This window comes from Pelecanus crispus, chromosome 1, assembly GCF_030463565.1.
Source record: "Pelecanus crispus isolate bPelCri1 chromosome 1, bPelCri1.pri, whole genome shotgun sequence".
In the NCBI taxonomy this organism is placed as follows: domain Eukaryota; kingdom Metazoa; phylum Chordata; class Aves; order Pelecaniformes; family Pelecanidae; genus Pelecanus; species Pelecanus crispus.
The window spans coordinates 127,053,523-127,077,771 of record NC_134643.1 but is presented as its reverse complement, the minus strand read 5'-3'; the positions used below and the strand labels follow the sequence as shown (position 1 = coordinate 127,077,771).

General features: G+C 44.0%; 1 protein-coding gene across 2 annotated transcripts; it reads right to left on the bottom strand.

Moving 5' to 3' along the window:
* On the bottom strand, positions 1-22,763 carry UBASH3A (ubiquitin associated and SH3 domain containing A). Of its 2 annotated transcripts, none has more exons than XM_075714022.1 (14): positions 22,651-22,763; positions 18,348-18,401; positions 16,542-16,728; positions 14,034-14,232; positions 13,150-13,319; positions 12,003-12,211; positions 11,021-11,147; positions 8,965-9,073; positions 7,453-7,575; positions 6,557-6,649; positions 5,310-5,454; positions 1,773-1,879; positions 1,148-1,254; positions 1-247 (listed from the first exon to the last, which is right to left on the bottom strand). In XM_075714022.1, the coding sequence occupies exons 1-14, from the start codon at positions 22,761-22,763 to the stop codon at positions 110-112; spliced, it is 1,881 nt and encodes a 626-aa protein (XP_075570137.1). In that variant the 3' UTR covers positions 1-109. The 2 variants fall into 2 exon arrangements, with proteins under 2 accessions (XP_075570137.1, XP_075570145.1); XM_075714030.1 differs by having other exon boundaries at positions 8,965-9,064.
* Positions 22,764-24,249: the final 1,486 nt, after the last annotated feature.

Genomic DNA, 24,249 nt, shown 5'->3' with positions numbered 1-24,249 from the left:
GAGGCTGTTTCCCACCCTCTGTAAGTCTTCTGGATGAATCACTGGACTGTGCTGAACCACAAACTGTCTTTGGCTCATTTTTGACAACTGCAAAGGCAGAGCCGGCCTTCTAATCTTCCACGATACCATTTCTCCAGTTAAACGCTGCATTTGCTCCATGAGTCAATGTCTTCACTGGTGGGTTGACCATCTGCCATTTGTTTTCCTCTTTCAGTTCTTCGCAGAAACACATGCCCAGCGAAGGGATCTAGGAAAGAAGTTACCAGCAGAGTTACTAGCAGTGTCATTGCTTTGACATGAAAGAGGGGGATTGCCTACAGAAGAGAGCAGACCCTGAGACTGTTCTGGGAGGGGAGACCAGGACATTTTGCTGCTTCTGAAATGAACTAAAAACAGACTGGAGGCCTGGGGGGTGAAAGCTGAACTTGTGTCATCACCCCACATTCATACTTGGATTTGATGATCAAAATATATTCACTCCTTCTTATGCATTGACAGTGGTAGTAAAAATATGTCTAAAGACTGAATTCTCTGGTTGGTTGTACCAAGGCAGATGGTAAGGAAAACTGGGGTGAAGAATTCTGCCACTGGTGATAATACACAAAGTAAACAAAAAGTCTTGATGACCAAGTCTCAAGCACAGGGCCCACTTGCAAAGCTGGCAAGAAACCCTTCTCCGCTTCATTCTGTAGCTGAGCACCAAAGCTGTGAACTTACAGTGACTCAAAAACCACACAGCTTCTTAAAAGAGTGACTCCCTGAATGTAGCTGCAGGTCAATCTCACAACACCATGGGGAAGAGAGGGAAGACTCTCAGCCCTGTTTCTAAAGGAAGGAGGCTAGCTCCAGATGGAGAGGTTTCCAAAAGTTCCTCTCGTCTGTAGTTGTTACCTGGCATTGACTTTCCAGGGGAGTTGGATGAAAATCTCCAAAGACTTAGCTGTTTGTCACATACTGTTCACCAGAAAATCCTTCTCTTGACCTCCAGTGCTTTGCTAAAACTACATGAGATTCCCTTTGTAATGAGAAAGCTAATGTCATTGGTGTTGGCATGCAGTTACATGCATGTCTCACTGCATAAGCAGGCTCCTTATTGAAAGTATAATAAAACAAAAAGAAAACTTCCTGCTGAAAAAAATCTTCTTACCTTTCGCACCACCTGGGCAAAGTCACTGCTGTCTCTGGCAGGGAGCCCTATCAGAGGTCGGGTGAAAGATGCCAAGGAAGAGCCATGGCCCACAATGAGGATGACACCTGATATAGCAGAGAAAGCAAAGCAAAGTCATAAGGGAGCTGCAGCACTGTCAGGTTAGCCATCAGCAGATGGGTATGATGCTCTTTTGGGGCTGTTCATCTTTTCAGACCTCCTTGATAATGTGGCAGGCTGTACTGTGCTGGTCAGAAAAAGTCTGGTGTGTTGTAGGCATGCCAGCTAGTGAGAGAAAGCATTTGCTAGGAAAAGAGAAAAAAAGGCTTTCCAGAAAAGCATACTATCTTATGCTGAGCTACATCTGGATGTAGAAAGACCAAGCAAAGAGTATACTCTTGTAATTTAGTACTCTACTGTCTTCTGTTTAATTTCACTTTTTCATTTCTATCCCATAAATTGCACATATTTCGATTTAGTGTAGCCCAGGACAGGGACTAAGAGTCTACCTTAAGCTCTGTGCGATACTAACAACTCATGTTAAATGTGCTTCTGTTGGCAAATCTCTGCCTGTTCCTGTTACTGAAAGTGTCTGACAGAATATACAAAGATCTGAAAGCTTTACCTTTACTGGGGCAGGCAGTGATGATCTGTTTTATAACTGCAGAGCTTCTGCTTACGTAGTCTTCATAACTTTCCGATGGCACCAGAGAAGAGAGTGGGAAGTTACCCCTGACAATCAAACCACAAATACATGTTAATCTAGATGAATATGGGGATACTGTGAGCACTACTGAATGACTACACCAGAGAAAAGGCACTTGGTTACAAGTATATAGGTTTATCTACTGACTTGGCTGACATACTGCTACCTCAGCTTTCATGGAGCATTAGCTGCCCCCACAGTAATTTCTATTAAGTCTTATGGCTAAATCTCATAGCTCATAAAGCACCAGATGTGGGGAAAACCATGCTTTAATAAAACTTGTAGTTTACAGTGGAGATTATTTAAAGTAGGATTCATGCCTAAGAAAAGCTGTGCTTTCAGCAATTCTGTCAGCAGAGACTACGGCCCAGGTATGGACTGCAAACTTGCAGAGCAGCCCAGCTCTAGCAGTCCTGACTGAGCTCAAACCAAGGTGAGACACTGATGATGTGAATGCTTTCAAGATTTGGCACCTCAGTGTTAGTCTCCTTAATAAACAAAGCAAAACAAAATCAACAACAAACAAGGCATATCTGCATTACAAATCGATAGTAAAGACTTTCACTCCTAGAGTTAAAAAAAAACGTTTCCAAGGATATTAATCACAATGCACCACTCCTAAGTATCTGAGCACTTCTTCTATTTTTCATCTATTTTTCATGTCATCCTCTTAATCTACCTTCTCTGGGAAAGGGAGGCATTCTCTGCTATGGCTGGCAAATATTGTTAGCCATGTCTTGTGATACAATACAGGGTGTTCATTCTTTTCCTAAAAAAACCTGCCTCCCTCACTCCGATTTGATTGTCTCCTTATTCAGTGAATAGGCAGGAGTAAGACTGGATTAATGTATTGTAGTAAGGTATGGTATCACAGTGTACTTTCACAGGTGAGTCCTCGGTACATTATGTCGGCACAAACTGCAGAAGTAGAAAATAGGTGGTAAAACCATATGAAAAGCTCATGCTGGTTTGTTAATCATAGCTAATATTAATCCTGGCTAGGTCGGAGAAGTCTAGATTGGGGTACTCAAAACTAGCCTGCCTTTTGGCAGAGCTGCAATTTTTTTTAATGTGTTGTTGTGTTGGTACCTCAGTCCTTTCAGTATTAACCCTGTTATTAACTAGGCATTCTGCAGCAGAAGTGAGCATCACCAGCACTGGCCCAAGTGGTTCCAGGCTAAATGGCAACAGGAGTGCTCAGCCCAGGCTAAGGTCTCGGTGGGAGTGCTGTCTCCAGCTGTGAGTGCTACAGTGCATGTGAGGTGAGGACCAACAAGAGAAAATCCAGAGGGGAGCAGTGAACAGGTGTACAGAAAGCACAGCCTACAAGGGATGATGGAAAGAGTTCAGCTCAGAGGAAAAGGTTGAAGAAGGACATGATAATAGCCCGCAAAAGGCTGTTGTGAAGAGGAAAGGAAGGGTCTGTCCTCCATGCAAAGGGTGAAGAGAAAAAAGTGGCTTACACTGTGACTGGAAGTCTTTAACAGCAGAAATGGCAAAGGCAGAGTTTATCCTGCTTTGGGACAGGGAGCATCTACCACCCCTCTGCTTCTGTGAGAGCATGAGAGGAGAGAGAGGCAGAGTTAAACTTCACCCAACCTTAGCTGCCTACAGCTCAAGTGTTTGGTGAGGTCAAGGGAGACAAGGACACCCCTTCAGAGGGCAATTCATGCTATCTTAAGTGTCTGATGTAGGTTATCTAAGATGGAAAATCACTGTCTTGGGAGTCCCCTTCTTTCCACTGACAAGACGACTGCTAGCTAACCATCACAGGCTAGGCACCCAACTCTTAGATGTCTGCGGCTGGGTGCAGTGAACCTCAAGGTGATTTCATCTCAGCACACGACGCATAGGCAGCAAAAGTTTCAGCACCACTCATGATGTCTCTTAGTGGCACTGGAAACAGGAGAATTTGGGTTATGTCCACTGCTGACAGGGAACGATCAGGGATTCACCCTAGTTGAATGCTGTCATTTGCAGTGGGTGAATAAGGTAAAACCAGCCCCTGGGACCGGAGGATTGTGAACCCTGCATGTGATGGGAAGAAACTGGCATCATATGTGCAAGTTTACAGCTCATCCATCCTATTTTTGCCTGGACCTGAGTGAGCTGTGAGGGGTAGCAGCACTGTGAGGGGTAGTTAGCACTGCTTCGGAGCTTCCCCTCTGAACTTCCCACTGCTCTGCATTTGCACCCTTTTCTATGTGGAAGTTTGAGGCAAGAGATTTTTTTTAATTGAAAAAACTAGGGAAAACAGTCTGTTGGCGGTTAGACACACCAGAAAGCACTATGATCCAAGAAAATGAAGGATTTTGTTCCTTCATGCAATTTCAAATGAAGTCAGTTGCTTGGCTGTAAGAAATGCATTAAGACATGAGACGTTTCCTTTCCCCCTTTCTTGTGCATGTGGGAAACCCCAGAGACACTCACTTTTATTAGCTGAGTAATTTCCTGGATCTGGCTGTGCACTGTGAACACAAAGCAGCCTGGTTTGTGAGCAAGATGAGGAGCTAGATTGAATTGGAGGCTTATCATTTCCTGCCCTGCTGTGGTTTGCAAGCACTCAGAAAAGGCATCACTCCCCCCACCCCCCAAGTTGTAAGGGCCCCAAAACGTCCTTGCTGAGCACAGTACTAACCTTTGAGCAACTCAAAACAAAACAACCCCCGTCCCTGACCAAATTTGGCACAAACATCCATTACAGTGAAATGCTGTTATCCTGCCTGCCCCCAAAACCAGAAGGACAGCTGGCTCGTGTTGGGCTTACCTCTCTCTCCCCAGACCCTGCGTGGCTCTGCCCTCAGGTGCATGGGGGTGGCCCCCGCTTTCCCTTCCAGCGATGTTTCAGGTGTGGACCTGTGCTCCCTGCCACCTCCCAGCCTGGGCTCACCCTCTGCCGTGGGGCAGACCTCTTGCTGCTGCCCTGCAGACCCTAAACAAAGGGCTTACTAACCTTTTCTGAAATCACATTTCTTCGTCTCTGAAAACAAGCATGTTATTTACCCGACAGGTTGTTCTTCACATTTCTAAAGTGTGCTTCACATGAGCCAAAGGTAAAAACAAAACCCCTGGTACCTGACACTAATGCCTATAATGCAGCTATCCTTGTGCATGACAAACCATGGGACTGAGCCAGCGGAGCTGAAGGCAACACCAACGCAGGGCTGGTCCCATACACAAGTATCAGAGGTTTGTGCATGTGGAGGTGCACCTGTGTGCTACGTGCCTGCACATTCCCAAGCGTACGTGTGTGTCTTTGTGTCAGAGCAGCAAACAAAGTTGACTCTTGGCACAAGACAGCTGACAACACGTCGTATTTTGGGAACAGATCTAAATTTGATCAGAATCACCCCTTTTTTGCAGTGTTCATAATGGTTTGTGACAAATAAAAAGATGAAGAGATACCTCAGGGAAAAAAAAAAATACGGCTTTAGCAGCTAGATAAGGAGCAATTACCTGTAACTTGTGTCTATTTTGTAAGAGGCTGCTGCCAGTTCTGTTAAAGTCATGAAGTTAGGAATTACTCTGCTTGCTTCCCACTTGGTCCATTCAAACAGCCCTGGTTCCACCCTGATTTTGACTTTCTGATCTAACTTAAGCCCTGCAAGAACAAGAAATATTTATTAGAAAAGAAAGGTACACTCAAAGTGTTACACTTGTGCTGTACATTCCACCCTGTTCGCTGTAATATTTTCATCAATGAAAAAGAATTACTTATTGTCAAACAAAAGAGGATCATGTTGATTAATGAAGCAAACATTACATTCTGACTAATGTTAAGGCAGTACAAATTCTTACATCATCATCATTACTATTATTATTATTATTATTATTATTATTATTATTATTATTTCAGAAGCTCTCTTGTGATGATCCGCAGGGTACAGGAGAGAATAGAAGAAAAGACCTCAGTAATGTTGCAATCTGAATAAACTTTAGACAGGAAATGTTTTTACCATTTTTATATAACATTTTGCTCAGTGGTCCTCGGTGGGGCAGTAAATTGTCCTACAGTGTTAGAAATGGAATTCTTTTGTCAAAAGACATATTATTTTGTTGATTATTCTCAAGAGAGGTTACTGAGTGGCACTAGTTCCCAGAAGAAATGCACTCCATCATAATTCTGATCTAAACATGGCAATGAACTGTCAACCTCTGACAGACCTGTCGGAGGGGACAGGAGAGGAACAAGGAAGAGAGGGAGAGGGAGGGGGAGAAGGAGAAGGAAAGAGGTTCTGCAGTATGAAGGAATTCGAATACTTTGGCTTGCAAAGGCAAATACTTTCAGGAGAAAGCTGTCTTCCCTGATTCATATACATATCCTTCAGAGCACTGGAAACATTTGTGTTTTGGCTCAGAATGTTTTCTGGAAGAGGTGGTAGTGGTGAATTGATGAGCACCTACTAATGTTGAATTCAACCTGATGTGAAACACCTCTGTTTCATATAACATTAGATTCCATTTTAACTAGCAAGGACTAGAGTTAATGGGATGGTACCCTCCAGACCATACACATGGCAGCAGGTTTATTACTGCCTATGTTACTAGGTAGACAAACCCACCTTGTCTTCCCTGCTTAAATATAACAACAAATAACCACAAAGTCATACATCTTCTTAATTACTCATCTCAGAGATTTCACAGAAGTTTGAAAAAGACATTTGCACCATGGCAGAAGCACCTGACCAGTTTCGCTGCCTTACCCTGCAGTATGTGTTGAGCTGTCTGTACGCAGCGGAGTGCAGGTGAGGAGTACACGTAGCTGACTGTTACCTCCTGGTCCAGCAGAGCTTCCCCTGGAGGGAACAGCAAAGTGAGTTGCTCTTTAACAAATCATGACAGATGAGAAACTACCACAATATACTTTCTGCAAAAATCAGCTTGGAGCTTTTCAGTTTCATTGACATGAGATATATTGACAGTTCATTTCTATTCATTTTTTCACACTATCGGCTGACTGAGCTCACTAAAAAGCTCATTCTGGTGGCAACAACAAGTTTAGAATGCATGTTGGAAAGATAATTACAGAAGATTCACTCCAAATCTGCAAACAGCAGTTAGGCATTAGGCTGTCTCCATATATCTGGATCATCAGAGACAAGCATTTGCACCAGACTTGCATTGTCGTAGTCAGGTGCGCTTGCTCAGGGAGCAGAAACAACTTCATCTAGTGAGTGAATTGAGTCAGACTAACCCATACCACCCAGCCATCAGGTACCTGTCATGAGGTGACCACACTCTGCTGACCATGAAGCTGCTTCCTCTGGCCAGCCCCTTCACTCCTCAGTGATGTTCAGTGACAACTGTGTAAGACATTAGTCCCTTGCAGACAAGCAGTGGGGCACAGATAGTGTTGCAGCTTCTTTCTTGTAACTTTCTGTGCCAGGAACTGGCAGAATGGGTCTCAAAGATAAGCCACCGGCCCCACTCTCTATTTTACTATTTAACACGATTTTGCAGTGGTTGCCCATAGAGAAGAGTTACCACAATGAGTGCCGCTAGGAAGTTTTTCCACTGCAAAGCCAGTATGAGCTTTTGCAGATGATGAAAGCCTGCTTCCCAAACCCTTACATTTGCAGTAGGATATTATCCACCTTACCTATAAGCCTTGACTGGAAAATACCACAGCAAGATAAAGGAGGATCGTGTTCAAAATGCTTCATGCCGTCTTTCCGTTTCGGCAGGGTGGCAGGGAAGTTCAGATCTGCTCTGTAGTATTTTCCTGAAATAAAGTGGGACATTTTGCCATGGCACAAGGGATGCAGCAGCTGAACACATAGGTGGCATTTCGTTATAATGGCTTTGTTTCTCCTGAATGGTTGGATGGCTGGTTCTGAAAACAGCCCAGAGTGGTATGTTGACTGGCAAATGAAACAGGTTGAGGCCCCTTCTCTGGCCATGAGGGCAAGTCACAAAGCAGGGCATCTGCCCAAGGAGCTAGGTTCTCTTCCCTCCACCTCAAAACCCCATGCTGTCTGTCCACTGGGGATGGACTATGGTTTGTGCTCTCCCCAGACCTCACCTGTAAACCGTGTGGGTGAGGGGGAGCTGCCATCAGCTGAGACCACGCCAAGGAGACAGCTAATAACTAAGCAGTTTGGGGGATCATGGGACAGTGCCTAAACTCAGATGCCTACAGGATTATTTTAGTACTGCAGACATAGTCAGTGTCTCACTGATGAAAAAAACCCAGTGACTGCTATTACCTTAAAGAGATCACATTTTTAAGGTAACAACACTGGCTTGGGAAATCACTTGTCCTACCAAAACAGCACCTCTTCTGCAAGCCCTAAAGGAGCAAATCGGGGGGAGGATAGAGAGGACAGGAAATCATGAGAACTAGGGTTTGTGGGGCTCAAATGAAACAAAAATCCACTCCATATCGATATGTGTTTACTGTTGCCAAAATGACAAAAAACGACATTTCCACTGAAGAAAAATGAAACCAGAGAGTTGATTATGCAGTGAGAAGGTACCACCCTCATGATCTAGTGTGACTTATAGGAGATCTCCAGCATAACAAAAGAGACTTTCAGCATAAAGCTCTCCCTTCTGAACATTTTTGTTCCCCTCCTTCTTCCTGACACATATTTCCCTGTTCTGGGTCAGTTTTCTTCACCTCAGAACATAGGTTTTTTGAGAGAAAGGGCCAAGAAATTCAGCTTTTAATTTAGGTCAGTGCTGACATCTCATTTCCACCATGGTTTGCTATTGGTCTTCTTCCCCAGGTTTGACTAGTGATGTATTGTGACTCTGATCAACAGACCATAATTCTAACTCAAGTGCGGAAAGGTGGAGGGGTCTGACAACCACCACCTCGTGTAACAAGCGGTAGAGGTCTTGTGTTTTGTACATCCGTCGGTGAGACACATGAGTATCACAAAAGCTTGCTCGTTCTGCAGAGGTTATCCAACATAAACATGAAGGACTTCAGGAGATTATGAAATACTGGTTACGTGGAGGTCAAAGCAGTGCTGTACCTGATTTGCAATTTTACTCAGTCTTTTGTGTCAGTGTTTACATTTACACATAGGAGACTGAATCTCTTGTACCCATTACTGGGGTTAATTAGTTTTGGTTCTGATTTGCTAAGATACCTCTATTATCTTACCATCTGCAGTCAAGCATTGTTGAAGCCAAGACTTGCCAAAGACCTGATCAACTCTTTCCCCGTGGTGCATCACCAGCACGCCTCTTCGCAGGGTGGCATTCTGAGACAGCTGTGTAAAAAGGGGTATTATTACAAAATTATATATAACCTGCATGAAAAGTCTGGATTCCTTGATGCTGCCTGATGGAGGAAGGAACGGCAGACCTGTCCTGGGAGGTTTATAACAAGCATAGAGCGGGAGAGAAAGGAGCTGCTATAATAGATGCCTATCTTTAGGACAATAGTAAGCTGGACTGGCTCTCCACTGAAGGCAAATGAAAGAGATCCCTGATCTTCATGGGCTACAGATGAGGTTTTAACTCTGTGTTTACACTAGTGAAAGGTAGTGCTGATAACAGATCTTTTAATTCCAGTGTGGGAAGGAATTATAATTTTAATATATATCATATGGTTGATATAAACAGAAGAGGGAAACTAGCTAAGATTTAAGTGGTAATGCTTTTTTCTACACCAGGACTAACACCAAGATTGTCCTTCTTTTCCTAAAGAAAACACTACTTTTACACTTTTCATAACTGTACGGCCAAGTCAACAGTGAACCCAGATGTCCTCTGAGGCCACTTTTTTACTCAGACTGCATGGAATTACAAATAAGTTCTAAGTAGTTTGGGGTTAGTATACAATGAACGTTAAATACAGATGAGAAGATAAGGAGGAACAGGTCAAAGTCTTTAAAACTTTTTCAAGTTACTGCTGCAGCACTGAGGTCAGCGATGTGTATCTTCAGCAGTAGAGAAGGGGATTCTTAAGAAGTGGTATGAGATTAATATTCATGTATTCGGCTAAACACTATTGCATTTCTGCCATGAAACATGAATCAACCGCCACAAGATCAGAGTTTAGAACTAAGGTTTTGTGGTCTTGTTCTTCTGCTTAAGGGAAACCCAGAGGCTGGGGAAACTCCTAGACTGGAGATGTACACATCTGCAAAATCTGTTCCTCTGGCCAAGCAGTGGCACTGCCACAGATCACAGCTGGATAAGAGAGGCCAAGAGCAATCAAGAGCCAGTGGAAGGATGTGTGACTTGTGTAGAAGTTTCTGTCTTACGGTTGTACACACAGTGTCCTAGGAGGCCCCAGGATGGAAGTTCTCTCAAGGAGTCTTCAAGTTTCTCTGATCTTAACACAAATGAACCCAGGGTTACCCCCCAGCACAGCAATAAGGGAGGCCATGGGGCCAGCAAGCCCAAAGGGGTTTCTGCAGCACGTCAGTCATCCCTGACAGTCAGAGGCAATAAGGCAGTGCAGGTACAAATGTGCTATAAGTAAAAAACCAAGAGTCCTTGTCTGTCTTGCTCTTCCTACCAGAAGACCAGTGGAAAACTTGGGAAAAAAACTGATACATGTTTATTTTGAAACTGGGTCAAAAATGCAATCCCATCAGTGCTGCTAATCTTTCCAGCTAGCTGTTCTTTTGCTGCAGTTCTGTGCAGTTATTTGCTTTAGCTATGTATCTAAAAATACAAAACAATATGAAACATGATTTAAATGTGCTAAGATGTGGGACCACGTAAACCACCAAGTGACATCCATAGAATCTGGACATAAAAGTAACAATGAACAATGAGCCTACATCTGCTCTAGTTACTCTGCTATGAACCCATATGAAAGTCAGGGGAAGTTGTGCCTGTGTCTCGCTTGCCAGACTTGTTGCCATACCTCTGCACAGCTTCCCTAGTGAGGCTGTGCACAGAGAAACCCGAGCAGAGGACTCATTTGTTGTGATATTATGAAGGAATGAAATGAGTTTTATGAAAGAAGGCAAGAGTAATATACAACATATAAGTTACAAAATATTTATGAGATATTATACCATACAGTATGAATGTATGAGTGTGTGTGTGTGTATACATATATATATGTGTGTGCATTACAACATAACATGAAAAAGTGAGGGAGAAAAAGGAAGATACTATTAAATTTACTAAATGCTTTTAATTAATAATATATCTGCACAGGCACTTGGCAAAGATAAGAAATGGAAGAAAACAATTACCTGAAGAGAAAAAACATTGGTTACGCTCCTTGACATACTAGGATTATGGACTTCTCCATTCAGCTTTACATTAGGTTCATTTTCAGTTTGGGTGAAGGATCTTGAAGCTGTTACAAAAACATATTCCCTGTAGAAAAAGCAGAAGCAACACACATGTATGAACATATGGGTGCACACACAAATAGAAGGGAGTCATGATCTTGTCTACAGACACATGTAAGTCAGGTTTCATATTCCATTCAATTTTTTTTTCACACTTGCAATCCACTTCATCATTTTGTTCTTGATTTAGAATCTGCCCAGTAAAAATGAGGCTAAATAATATGAACTGATGGCATATGTTGGGTGTAACCCTGCTAAAGCATGATCTTTAAACAGGAAATACTACCTGGTTGCCTCCTATCTGTCTCTGAGGACTCAGCAAGAAGTGCACCTACATCTCCCTGCTTAGAAAAATCAGCTCTTAATCTACAAGTAGCATCAGCCGCACTGTCAGCTGCAGAGCAAAGTGCAGGAAGCCAGACAGATGCCTGCTGATACAGGGTAAATCAACAAGACGACGGTGGGCGCAAGGTGGTGGAGTAACTGTGTGGTTTCACTTCAAGTTAACTTTGCAAGCTCTTGAAGTGAGAAAAAAGAAGAAAGAAGAAAGCAGTGAGCCAGGCTGAAGGCTCAGCCTGCCTGTTAGAATGTCGTCTTTTAAAATTCATTAGGATGTCCAGGTTGTTCAAGAGCAAACAGGGATCATCCCTTGAGCAGCTGAACTAATGAACTCTGGGTGTCTGTGGGTGTGTGTCCTACATCTTTTCTTCCAGAAGTCTCAGCATCCCACCCAGACCCCCAGGACCCCGCTCTCCTCTGCCCACAACACCTCCAGCTCCTACTTGGCAGCTCACAGCTCATGGTGAGGAGGAATGTTGCCACGGCTCCCCAGCAGGAAAAGCAGCTGACATAAAGCAACACCCATGAAACCCCAACTTACCTGTGCTTAACCCACGTGTCTGACTCGTTGGCCCTCTCAGTATAGTTTTCGGGAAGAAAACCCCTGCAGCCGGTCCGATGAGAAGTCCCGATCACCCAGCCTTCGCTCACATCAGACTGCTGCGTTGGGTCAACGTAGATGAAGTCCCCGATGTTGATCATGAGTTCATCGATGTTCTGGGGCTTGTACTGGAAGACAGCCCTCAGCGTCTGGGGGGAACATGCAGCGGGGTCAGGCTGCTGCCCGGAGCCCGCTGCTGCACGTGCTGCAGCGGTTCAGGGGATGCTTGTTCAACTCTCTACCGGACACAGCGACTAGCACTGTTTTCTACTCTGCAACATGCTCTTCAATGGCACTTCAGCAGAAAAAGTAAGACACTACTGCATTTGCAGTATGTGTAAAAATAGGCGCTTGGTTTTCATAAAAATACTTTTTTCTTGTAACTAGTGCAGACTTACTTGAAAGCAAACATGGCAAAAGCATTATCAGCTATTTTTGTGATTACGTGCAGCTCTCCTGAGTGTGACGAAAATCCAGTATGAGACTTGTGACAAAGCTGATCTGACTCATATATATATCTCTACTGATCTGACTGATATATATATATTTACTGATCTGACTAAAAAATGTTGATCATTCCATAACTCTAATTTGGAAATGAGAACTGGAAAAATGTTGACTGGTTTTAACTAAGAGTCTGTTAAGCAGAAAATTATCAGCGAGTATTGTGCCCTGCTCACTGGTATTTAACCTGTGCAGTTTTCATCGTGGCTGGAACAATCAAGAAAACTAATTTTGCTGAATAGAATTTTACTGCAAAGCTGTGATCTGACAAATCTTAACAAATATTCAAGGATCATCATTTCCTGTCTCTTATTTTCTCATGTCATCGTAAGATTATTTTTTTCTGCTGAAATTTGGAATTAGACCTTGCTGACAATGCAGATCAAGCAGCCTACCGTAAAGGTATCTTCCACTGATTCATGAGTACAGTTTTTCAACCCAAAGAGGTACCTGAAACAACCATGCCTTTTGAAACACTGCACTATACATGCACTGATTTTCTTCATTTATAAAAAAGGCAAGATGGTTGTAGCAAAGAGTGTGACTGTGGGCTCAGGAAATTAAATAAATCTGATGACAGTACCTGATAATGCACAAAACGCATGTCCCGTGAGTAGAGAGCAGCTACCCACTGGCAGGTCTCCCCTGGGTTAATGCATTTGGCCAATTGTTCCAAAGTCTTCTGATGGTGAGGATAAAACTTGTGAGCCAAGGTGAGGTGGAGCTGCTTTAGGCAGGGCTTCACATGGCAATCTAGGAATGAAACAAAGACATCACGACATAGAAGCAAAGGTCATTTAAAGCTCTTCCTCTTGTCTTATCCTAGATGCTTTGCATGATGCAGGAAATGTCATACTAATTAGTTGTAGAGTAGATCATAGTTTTGCTGAATAATGGTTTTGCAGAATGTCATGGTTTTAATCATGCCAAAATAATTCACACACATGGACTGGATTTGCTCCCTGGCTTCAGCTGGGAGAAAAAAATGAACAGGGCTTGAATTCCTCTCCCAGTCTGAGATGTAGTGAACTTGTTTCACCCAGACCTCACTATGCTGGGGCTGTGTCCCTTCAGTCTCCACTGGTGATGCAGTTTCCCTTGGATGTCACTGGAGCGTGGATTAGGACCTATTTCTCAGGGATGCAATCAGGCCATCGGGCCATAACGCCATGGGGATGGAGGTCTGGGAATAAGGAGTATTATATCCCTGCCTATCTTGGATATCTTGATCAATGGCCTGTCCGGTCACTTGGCCAACCATTTCAGCTTCTAGACAAAAGCACTGTGTCTTCAAAGTCTAAAACATGCTCCCCTAGCCACGTCGTTTTCAAATCTGTAGGAGGAAAGGGTGCTTGCTGGCAATAAAACATCAGCTAAGTTCCCCTGGAGACACAGGAGGTGTTTTCAGTACCATGCCTAAGCATTTGTGCTATGGCCCACCCGTTTTCCCTCTGATGTTGGTCCTACCTGCCAGGGCTGAGGCTTCTGATGAGAATGCCAGAGCAAACTCTTTGATGATATTTGCGTGGCTGTCACCAATGAAGAAGCCAAGATAGCTGGTGGATGAGTGTAGTGATAGGGAAATGGATGGTGGAAAGTACTGTGAAAAGCTGTCACCAACTCTCTTTAAGGTGTCATACAATAATTCCACTTTCTGATCTTCACACTGAAAGAAAACAGAGGAGAAGCAGGCTTTACGTACTGGCTCAACAGCTACTATCATAGCCTGTGTTATACAGTAGTACCAGAAAGCAGTGCAGGTATTAGACTTCCTGAGACAGACAACACACCTACAAATTTGCCTGAAATTCCTGGTATTAAAATCAGTAATATTGGGCAGTTTGATCAGTGCAGTATCCTGGTGCTATAATAGGAGATGGAGCCTTCTACCAGGAAGTGTATCTAGCCTGGGTAGGAAAGAGCCAAAAGATGTTATGGTCTGATGGGTGTGCGGTAACCTGCCTGAAATGAGGCAAGGATCATTATTTCCCTCTTCAATTCTAAGTAAGAAATTTGTTTATTATTATCCTACGGTCCTTAGCTGAAATCGCTCCTGCTAAAACTTCGAGATCTCAGATGCTGAGCAACATGCCTAGCAAAATTCATAAGGCATCTTTGTCATTATGATCCTTAGCGCTCTAATCAAAGCAAATTAAAGGACTGTACAGAGCCATGCTTCCACAAAAAAGTAGCAATTAAGCAATTTAAGAAGTGAAGAGACAAAGATGGAATTTGTGCCGTCCAGACAAAGACAGGAACATTAATGATGCTCCATTCCTGCGTTGCTTTATTCTCCTCCATAGAGCTATTTGCTCCATTTAGCCTTTACACTGGGTCAAGCTGCTGAAGGGGAACAGCAAAAGAGAAGAAAGGAGCTCCTCCTGCTTAGACCGTCTTTCTCTCCGGACCATTTCTCAGGCCACAGGGATGAGGGGTGCACCAAGGGGGCACCGGGCAGACTGGGCTGTGGGTGGCCAGGGGTGGGTGGGATCCTGCACCAGGGCAAGTGCTGTGCAGCAGGCTCCTCTGGGGCCGACAAGTCCACAAGCTCCAAAAGACATGGGGAATCAGGAAAAAGGAGAGGGCCGCATTGGGGGAAGGAGGTGAGAGCCAGGTCAGTGAGTCTTGCTTTCTGCCTCTGAGGTGCCCATGTCAGCTCTTGCGGACAGCCAAGGAGCGGAGAACAGCACCAGAGGGTGCATTTGTCCCTAGAAATATGCTACCTGAAAGGGGCTGAGATGCGCAAGGTGAGGGCTGTAATTCAGTTGTCTCTTACAAGGGCAGGCCTTTAAATTTGATACCTTTCAGGAGTATGGTGTTCATTATTAATTAATGATTTTTGTTCTATATAATTGTGATTAATGGCCATACAGTACCATTCAGTATTCTGCAACAAAATATTCTTATTTTCACTGTTTATACTTAGTGGCATGGTTTACCGTAAAAGTATGATTAACAGAATAATTTTTGTCCAGCTGCTCTAGCTCATGTCTGTTTCAGCACATCTCAGCTGCAGCTGATGTTCATGTGCTGCACCATCACCATGCGAAAACTGGATTCCAGGTGGCTCCAGAGTTTTTCCAGATAGGTGACTCTTTGCTGGTCTTTGCCAATACTGGCACATTGACCTACACCGGAGAAGCAGCTCTGCTGGGAAGTTGTCTAGCGGGTTACCCAGCATTCAGAAGGTCACCTAGGAGGACAGTAGCATCTCTAGAACCAGAAAACAGCCCACCAGGAGTCCAGCTCAGGAGCCTAACTTCCATGTTAGATTATTGACAAGTGACTCAATTGCACTGCCGGGCTCCAGTCTGGCTCCCCTTGCTCTTTCCATCCCTGTGCATTATGGTTCTCTCTTTTTCACAACATCCAAGCTTCAATAGAAAGGGTAAAGACTGAGACACTCCACTGTAGCAATGACCTTCTGGTTGGGGCTTTCTGGGAAAGGCAGGGGCTTCCCTGAGATTCCCATAGGCATAATACCAAAGTTGTCTAAATCCTATGATAACGCTGTCACGACTGCACAGCTGGCCGAAGGCAGCCACTACTGCCCTGGCCAGGAAGGTTTAACATCCTAGATTGATGTAGCAATGGACACTGTCTCCGAAGCCTGCCGATAGCTGCATATGGGGAGCTGTGCTTCCTGCTGGCAGGTCCATGTGCAGCCCAGACTGCACAGGGTTGCTCTAGACAGATGCTAGACATGTGTCACCCAGCTACCCCGAAGCATCCCACTTGTCCCAGCATCTAATTTTTAGGTGTGCTGAGGCCTAAGATGGGTAGCTAAAGTGGGTGGAGGGAAAAAGGCCCCCGGTGCTTACACAGGGGCTGAACACTCAAATATTAAGCAGGCACGCCTGGACCTGGCTCATGTCGGTTTGACCACCAAGGAGAAGTTCTGGTGTAAGACAATGGCAGGTGGCCCAGTTTCACCAGTAGTTGGTATTTGACCCCTGCACGTCTTTTGTGCCTTACCGTGAAGAAATCGCAGAGAGTGATGTGTGGAAAAATCTCATGGGCTCTGTTTTTCCCGCACTGGCGCTTGCTCTCCTTCCAAAACTCTTGCAGGTGGTTATACAAACAGCCAGTGGGACACAAGTAAAGAGCATACTCCTGAGGGATTGGGTCATCCAAAGAGGGATCATTGCAGTGGGAGTGTAACCTGAAATCAAGAGCATATCACAGAGAATAAGTGTGTGCTTACTTTTGTTTCCTGTGGTTGAAGGCATTCATAGTAGAGACCAGAAAAAGGAAATACAAGGTTGTTATTTTCTTACAAATGAAAAGCTAAAATAAAAGCTCCTTACAAGTTTTCTCTCTGAAGTACTAACTAATGGAGAATGGGGTTTTTTTCTGCTTATTTTTTGTGTACTGTACATTTTATTATGTGCCTTCACTTTTTTCAATGTCTGAAATTGAAAGACAACAAAAAAGATTTTTTTAGGGTTTTTTTTGTTATTTTCCTCCTTTTTTCATGACTGGAAACAGAGGATTGGAAGAGGAGAAAGAAGCAATGTGTAGAAAAAGTTGAAGAATGACAAAATGAAAACTAATTGAAGATGTAAAAAAAACTCAAAAAGACCTAGCCTTTTTATTCAGCCCTAATAAAGGCAAACGAGACAAATCAGAAAGTGCACAAGCAATCAGAAACTCTTATCCTATGTGATGATATCCTTCACCTTGTTCTTCACATGCTGTATGTTTGGCTTCACAGCTGTTGGATTGGGAATGATTGTTGGAAAGTGTGGTAGCATCCCTGACAAAAAATTATTTGGGAACAACATGCCATTCTCGAACGTCTCCTCTGGCTTTTCACAAAAAAAGAAAAACAATCAAACCAAGCAAAAAAAACCCCAAAAAGCACAACAAAACCAGAAGAAAGTGCAAGGAAAGACTGGATTTAATTTGAAGGTGGATTAAAGCAAAAAAATCAATTATCAGCATATGAATAACATATAAATACTCTGTGAGAGTCTTGGTTCAGAGGAAAAAACTTTGTAGGGGTCAAAACTAACAAGTGATTTTGACTCTAATGACACCTCCCTCTGACCACCAGCCTTTCAGCTTATTTCGTAGTGAGCCTCTCTCAAGGGAAGGAGACAGGCTGTTTGCCTTCAGCCATGGCCATTTAACTCCACGTTGTTATTGCATGCGTTTATAACTGCAACCATGGGTTTACAGATATTTTCCCTTTTTCCTTCCTCCTTTTCTTCAAGATGGAGAGTCCAGGTTGCCCCCACAGGCCCCGTGCCCATTGCCCATGGGTGCACACCACGAGGTGTGAGAGCTGTTCCAAGGCAGGGAGGACATTTACCCCATGGGTGGCTCTGAGCACCTTCCCGGACGTGCCCCAGTGTGTGCCCGCAATCCTGGCTCAGAGCCCGGGAACCCCTTGCAGAGGAAGTGAGCAGACCTCGGTGGCCACGGCCATAACTAAGCAGGAGGCTTAAAACTGAGAATTGTCTGCCCAGAGCAGCTGGTCCCATGAATTGACTAACATCACTGTGGTAAAAGTAGCTGCTTCTGCCCAAGACTGCCCTTTCCTTCCTAGCTTTTTCGTTTTATCCCAGGCCTTCTGCAAACAACCTTGCTTCCCAGAATAAGTACAAATACAATTATTTCTTTCTCTGTGTGAACTAAAATGAAAAAAACCCAAGAACTCAGATGCATGGGTTTTTTTATGGCTGCTAACTTCAAATTCAGTGACAGAATCAGCACATGAACAAGGATTTTTAGCCAGGTTTAATGTGAAAGCACTCCTTAGAAATAACAGGTACTTACCATTTTGCAGCGTCTTCTATTGTCTTTTGTCCAGTAGCAGCCAAGGCTTTTTGCCTAGGGAAAAAGCCAAAATGGATTCATCAGAATAACAGAAAGAAAAGTCCTAGAAAGTAAAGAATGTATATGCTGTGGTCACCAAGTCTATTTTCCAGCACAGAGAACTTGGTTATTCCTGGCAAATATTAATATTCTTGAAGCCCCCCAGGTTGTTTTTTCCACTGCAAGTCTTTAATTCCTTGAAGATTGGTAACCTCTCCTCCCCACAGGATGTCCTCTTTTGTGTTCTGGAGGTGTTTTCTTAGCAGCCCTACTGACTATATGGTTTTCCTTAGCGTTGGGTAAACCATTCGGTCACAACAACCCCATGCAACACTACAGGCTTGGGGAAGAGTGGCTGGAAAGCTGCCTGGCAGAAAAGGACCTGGGGGTGCTGGTTGACAGCCAGCTGAACATGAGCCAGCAGTGTGCCCAGGTGGCCAAGAAGGCCAACAGCGTCCTGGCTTGTGTCAGGAATAGTGTGGCCAGCAGGAGCAGGGAGGTGATTGTCCCCCTGTACTCGGCACTGGTGAGGCTGCACCTCAAATACTGTGTCCAGTTTTGGGCCCCTCAATACAAGAAAGACATTGAGGTGCTGGAGCGTGTTCAGAGAAGGGCAACGAAGCTGGTGAAGAGTCTGGAGCACAGGCCTTCTGAGGAGCGGCTGAGGGAACTGGGGTTGTTTAGCCTGGAGAAAAGGAGGCTGAGGGGAGACCTTCTCACTCTCTACAACTACCTGACAGGAGGTTGTAGTGAGGTGGGTGTTGGTCTCTTCTCCCATGTAGTTAGCAATAAGATGAGAGGAAATGGGCTCAAGCTGCACCAGGGGAGGTTTAGATTGGATATTAGGAAAAATTTCTTTATGGAAAGGGTAGTCAAGCATTGGAAGAGGCTGCCCAGAGAGGTGGTGGAGTCACCATCCCTGGAGGTGTTCAAAAAAAATGGGTAGATGTGGCACTTTGGGACATGGTTTAGTGGGCATGGTGGTGTTGGGTTGATGGTTGGACTGATGATCTTAGAGGTCCTTTCCAATCTTAATGATTCCTAGTTTTTACTTTCATTAAAAAATAATCCAGCCACCAAGCCAGGAAACATGAAATTATTAGTCTACCCTTAACTGGTTTAGTGGTAGACATGGTAGTGTTAGGTTAATGGTTGGACTGGATGATCTTAAGGGTCTTTTCCAACCTAAACAATTCTATGATTCTATGATCCATCCACTCACTGTAAGAGCAGGGTTTGCTTGGTTCATAGGATAATGTTCTGGTTCAAGATGCCAGGCCCAAGCCCATACATATAGACAAAGCAAAACATATTGGGGTCTGAAAGTCTGGATTGAGGATCTCCCATAGGCCAGCAGAGAGCCAGATCTAACCCACCAGTTCAGTCCAAGATGAGGGACAATATCTCACATTTCTCTCTGTTAATGCAAGTGACATTCTCTGGGATTGGACTTTATTCGCATTTTTCTCACTAGAGCTTTCAAAATGCCAACTATGTGCTTCCCATGAACAAGTCTTTGTGACTGAATGCTAGGTGACAGGTGAAGGATTCCAGTGTTTAAGTAGCACTTGCACCCATGGACCCCATTTCCAGCCCTGTAACCCACCTACAAACTTCTCAGAAGAGACATGAAGGGGAAGTAGACACAGTGGACATGGATGCAAACCTGCTAAATTACTAAGCATCTGTTCATCTCTTTCCTTCTCTCTTGAGGCCATCCTTTCTGGCCACCGGGTCCTGAGGGCATTGATTCATTTAGTGTCCTCACATTTTTATCCTCCATCCATCCCTGTGACACCTGAGCATGCAGCAGCAGTGCAATGAGTGCATTAAGCAGCAGGACTCAGGTTTGTCCATGGTGCTTCCTCCTCACTTTCTGTCTTTTCTCTAGTGCAAAAACTACACATGGGCTTGTTAAAAACATTTAAATGTACTTATGTGTATGTGCAACCATGCCTGGCTCTTTAGTGGGTGCTCAACATGGGTGAGGGCTAACATGAGGCTTTCCACTCAAGCTTTACCTTCTACCTTTCTTCTCCACCGAGTAAATGAACTACCATGGCCAAATCAATGCAAAAACATGAGCTAGCTGGTCTACAATTAGCCTGTGTCCTCTGTGACTGAATACTACATATTTTCTTTCCATGCCTCTGCTGGTTTCCCCTTCTCCATCACATCAAACACAAACAACCTGTGTTTTTGTCATTTTCCCCATGCCGCCCTTCCTGCTATATCCTGTTGAAATGTCAGTGCCTGACGCTGCTCGGCCAGTGATGCCAGACTTTGTCAACCACTTGTTACACCTCAAAGTGAGTGTTTTACTGCTTCATGCCATGCTGCTCCTCCCACTCTGAGAGAAACTCTGTGCAAACAGCCTGGAAGACAAATGGAGCTTGACACCAGCTTTTCTTTACCATAGGGCCTGCAAAAATGTAAATGTAGACAAGCGAGACCTGAGACTATGGGCTGTCATGCTGCTCAGTACTATCTCCTTGCTCCCTTGTGCTCCTCTCTAGGATGCTTTCCAGCAGGGTTTGTAGAGCCCTTAGCATCAGGAAAGCATTAGGCTGTGACTAGACATCCTGTGCTTCCAAGATGAGTGATGAAGATTGAAAGATAATGCATAGAATAAATTCTGTATATACCAATTTCTTGCAGATAGAGATAGGAATAAACCATTGAAAATCTGTATCAAAAACAGTGTCTTTACAGCTGTCTTTTCCCTAAAGTAGAAACTGCTGACACAGTTCAGTACTGTGTAAGCACCAGGGGAGGCCTATTTTGTTGATCTGATGCTAGGCTTGATCCTCACATATTTGGTTTTTGTTCTTTGGGGAAATGTTGCTTTCGCATGCTGGTTCTACATTATGAAAGATTTTGTAATATTTCCACCCAGCCTCATTTTTCTCGGGCTGGGACATCTCAAAAGAACAACTTTTCCATACTTTCATTTACGGTTCAATCCAGGAACTACAGAGACAGCTAAAAGGTGTTATAAAAAGGCAAGAAAAAATGTAAAGGTCTTAAAGTCAATAAAAGCAAATAAATTAAAAAATAAAGTGCTTTTGGACTTTTTGTCATTTATGTCAATTTGCATAGTACTTCTGCTACTGCTTCTTGATTTTTAACCTGGGAAGCACAAAGCCGTCTCAGTAACAGCAGAAAGTGTTTCAAAGGGGATTTGAAGAACATCACATACGGGACAAAAAATTCAGAAACTAGCCATTACTTTGGGGTGAACAAACTTATAGTATTACTAGAGAAATGATGAGCCAGGTTTTCAGCTGCACAGCTAAAATTCCACTGTGCATAACTGAGAAAAAGGGACCCACAGTTTCCTTGTAAGCTGTGCACATTGTGTCTAAAGTTGATCCACTAAACACAGCTGTTCCTAAAAAAGCAACATAGCACTGACGAATGGAGCCTTTTCAACTTGCTTAATTTTCAGTCAAAAGAGAGAGATATCACTCTCCGTTCTAAAATATTTTTATGAGGGCTTCTTTGACATTTAAATAAAAAGATTTATTTTTTTAACAGGTTGAACCAAATTGTCCATACTTACCGTTTAGAAGTTGGAAAATCCTCCCCAAAACTTCCCTGTCCAACCAGAGCAAAGTTTGGGGGAGGAGTGACCACCATGTTTCTTTTTTATTAACTTGGTTAGCTGCTGCCAAGAATAGTGCCTCATTCTTTACTATTACATTTTCTAGGTAGGACATGCTTTTGGAACAAGATCCTGATTCAAGAGGGGAAGAAAAATTGACACACTTATGTGGCATCTTGTTAAGGAAAGCTTACTCTTTTAAAACAGTTTCCAGTGACAAAATCCAGCAAGAGATCTTTTCCAGGTGTGAAAAAAACTTTGGACAGAAGTTACATCCACATTTAACTCCCTTATAATAACAGTGATAAGCAGAAAAAATGAAAGAGGATATATCCCAAGAGCAACTATGGACATCAACTTCTTAACTCATTGCGAAGCCTCTCAACCCGCAAATGTGGAAGGGCATGTGTCTTCAGATATACACAGCATTTATAAAAATGGATACAGAGCAGGTTGGTTTTGCAATGTGAGCAATACACGCTGCTCTACAGAAATCCAAAGCAAGACAGGTCTGATCCCTGTATAGGCACATCACCCCCAGGAAGCAGCACACTTTCTTGATGGAAAAAGCAAGCTGCCTGCTGTCAGGATCTTATGAGAAATACCTCTTATATCTTAAATACGTCTTACTGTGCAAAGGCAGCCAAACACATTACTCACGCGATGTGAGCTGGGAATCCTTTGGCGAGGAGAGGCTCAAGGAGTACAGAGGTGCTTTTGCTCCTGTGCTTGTTGGACACCTTTGCGTACAGCTGTGTCTCAGCCACCGCCATCTCCTCTGATCTTCCCCTGACTGTGTGCTGAGCGCTGACAGAAACTGGGAGGTGGGAGGAGGGTGCGAGGGAGGGAGGGAGTAAGAAAATGAGAGAGAAAGAGGCAGCTAAAATAAAAAAAAACCCTCAAACCTCTTGTGATCTTTTCTGACAAAAGCTGACATCCTGTTTTCGTAGCATCTGCATCTCTGAATTTTTTTTTTTAGGGTGGCTAAAAAAGCAAAAACTATCTGTAGGCTTTTCCCATCAGGCCCAGCAGAACAAGACTAGTAGTCCAAAGGTAAACACAACAGTCAGGCTGGACCGGCAGAAGGGTCTGAGATGGGATCTTTTAGCCTTTCATTTTAAATTGTCTTCTGAAAGTCAAGAAATCCACCTAAGCTGCCCCGCAGCATGGAAGAAGTTAGTCTGTAGGCCAAATTCTTTCCTTTTGGGCTCAATTTTCATGTCCTCCCATCCCTATCACACGCGGCTTTGATCTTCTCAGCCAAAGGCGATGAGCCAGCCAACTGTGCAGCGTCAAACCCAATGTCCCATCTAGACATCATGCCCTGAGGCTGGGCTTGGAGCAGGTCAGGGCGGCAGCAGGGAGAAGCCCCTCCTTTCCACTGGTGCCAGTCCCACCATGGGACCCTTTGCAGAGCTGTGCTGGCTGGTCCCCAGGGTTTCCAGCATGGCCAGAGCAGGTGAAATGGTTGGAGACGATTTTCTCTGGCCTAGGCTGTCCTCATTGAAGGTGCCACGGCTCCCTGGGGAGGACAGGACATCTCACCCTGTGGACTGAAAGGGTCACCTGAGCTGCTGGTCTCCTGAAATGAGCCCTCACTTTCACCCCCTTGGCTGAAGTTGCCTGTGGGACACCTGGCCAGTTTGGGCTGCTTCTCCAACAGCTTGTCTCTGAAGCCCAGTGGGGAGAACATCAGAGCACTGTGAGCAACTCAAGAAGTGCAGCTTTCTTTATACATTCTTGTCTGCTTTTTTTTTTTTTTTTCCTTATGTCCCCCTGTGTTTTCCATTTCCAGGGAAGGCTTCTGAAAGAGTGGCATAAGAGATGATGAAGAACTCTTGATGTCATGGCCTAGATGTGAACAGTTAACAGGATCGTGACATGGCATCCTCTCCTTTGGAAGTGCCACTTTCCATCATGCACAGCAAAGGGACTGAACAGCTTCCCTCATTGCAGCTATGTCCCAGGGATGTGGGTTTTGTCATGGAAAGCCTTCATTTCTTCCCTGGCCTCTCAGGACCCTCATTTCACTTACACTGCTGTGGCTTTTTGCTTCATCTGTCCTCCTTCTTCTTCCCTCTACCCTCCCCTCTGTCATCAATCTCTCTTCTCAGTAAAAAAAAAAAAAAGCCAAATTATTACTACTCTTGAGTGTTTTATGAGGCTGAGCATAGATTTTCATTTCCTAAATCCCAGAGTACAAATTACTTGAGACTTCAGAAACACGAGATAACTGCTTGCAAAGTACTTCCAAAATAT

Coding starts and splice junctions, on each gene's coding strand:
- UBASH3A (XM_075714022.1), bottom strand. CDS start 22,763: ATGGCGGTGGCTGAGACACAGCTGTACGCAAAGGTGTCCAACAAGCAC. Junction 12,212..13,149: donor TGCGTTTTGTGCATTATCAG/GTACTGTCATCA, acceptor TGTTCCCCCCAG/ACGCTGAGGGCTGTCTTCCA. Junction 1,880..5,309: donor AAAATAGACACAAGTTACAG/GTAATTGCTCCT, acceptor TTTGATTGTCAG/GGGTAACTTCCCACTCTCTT.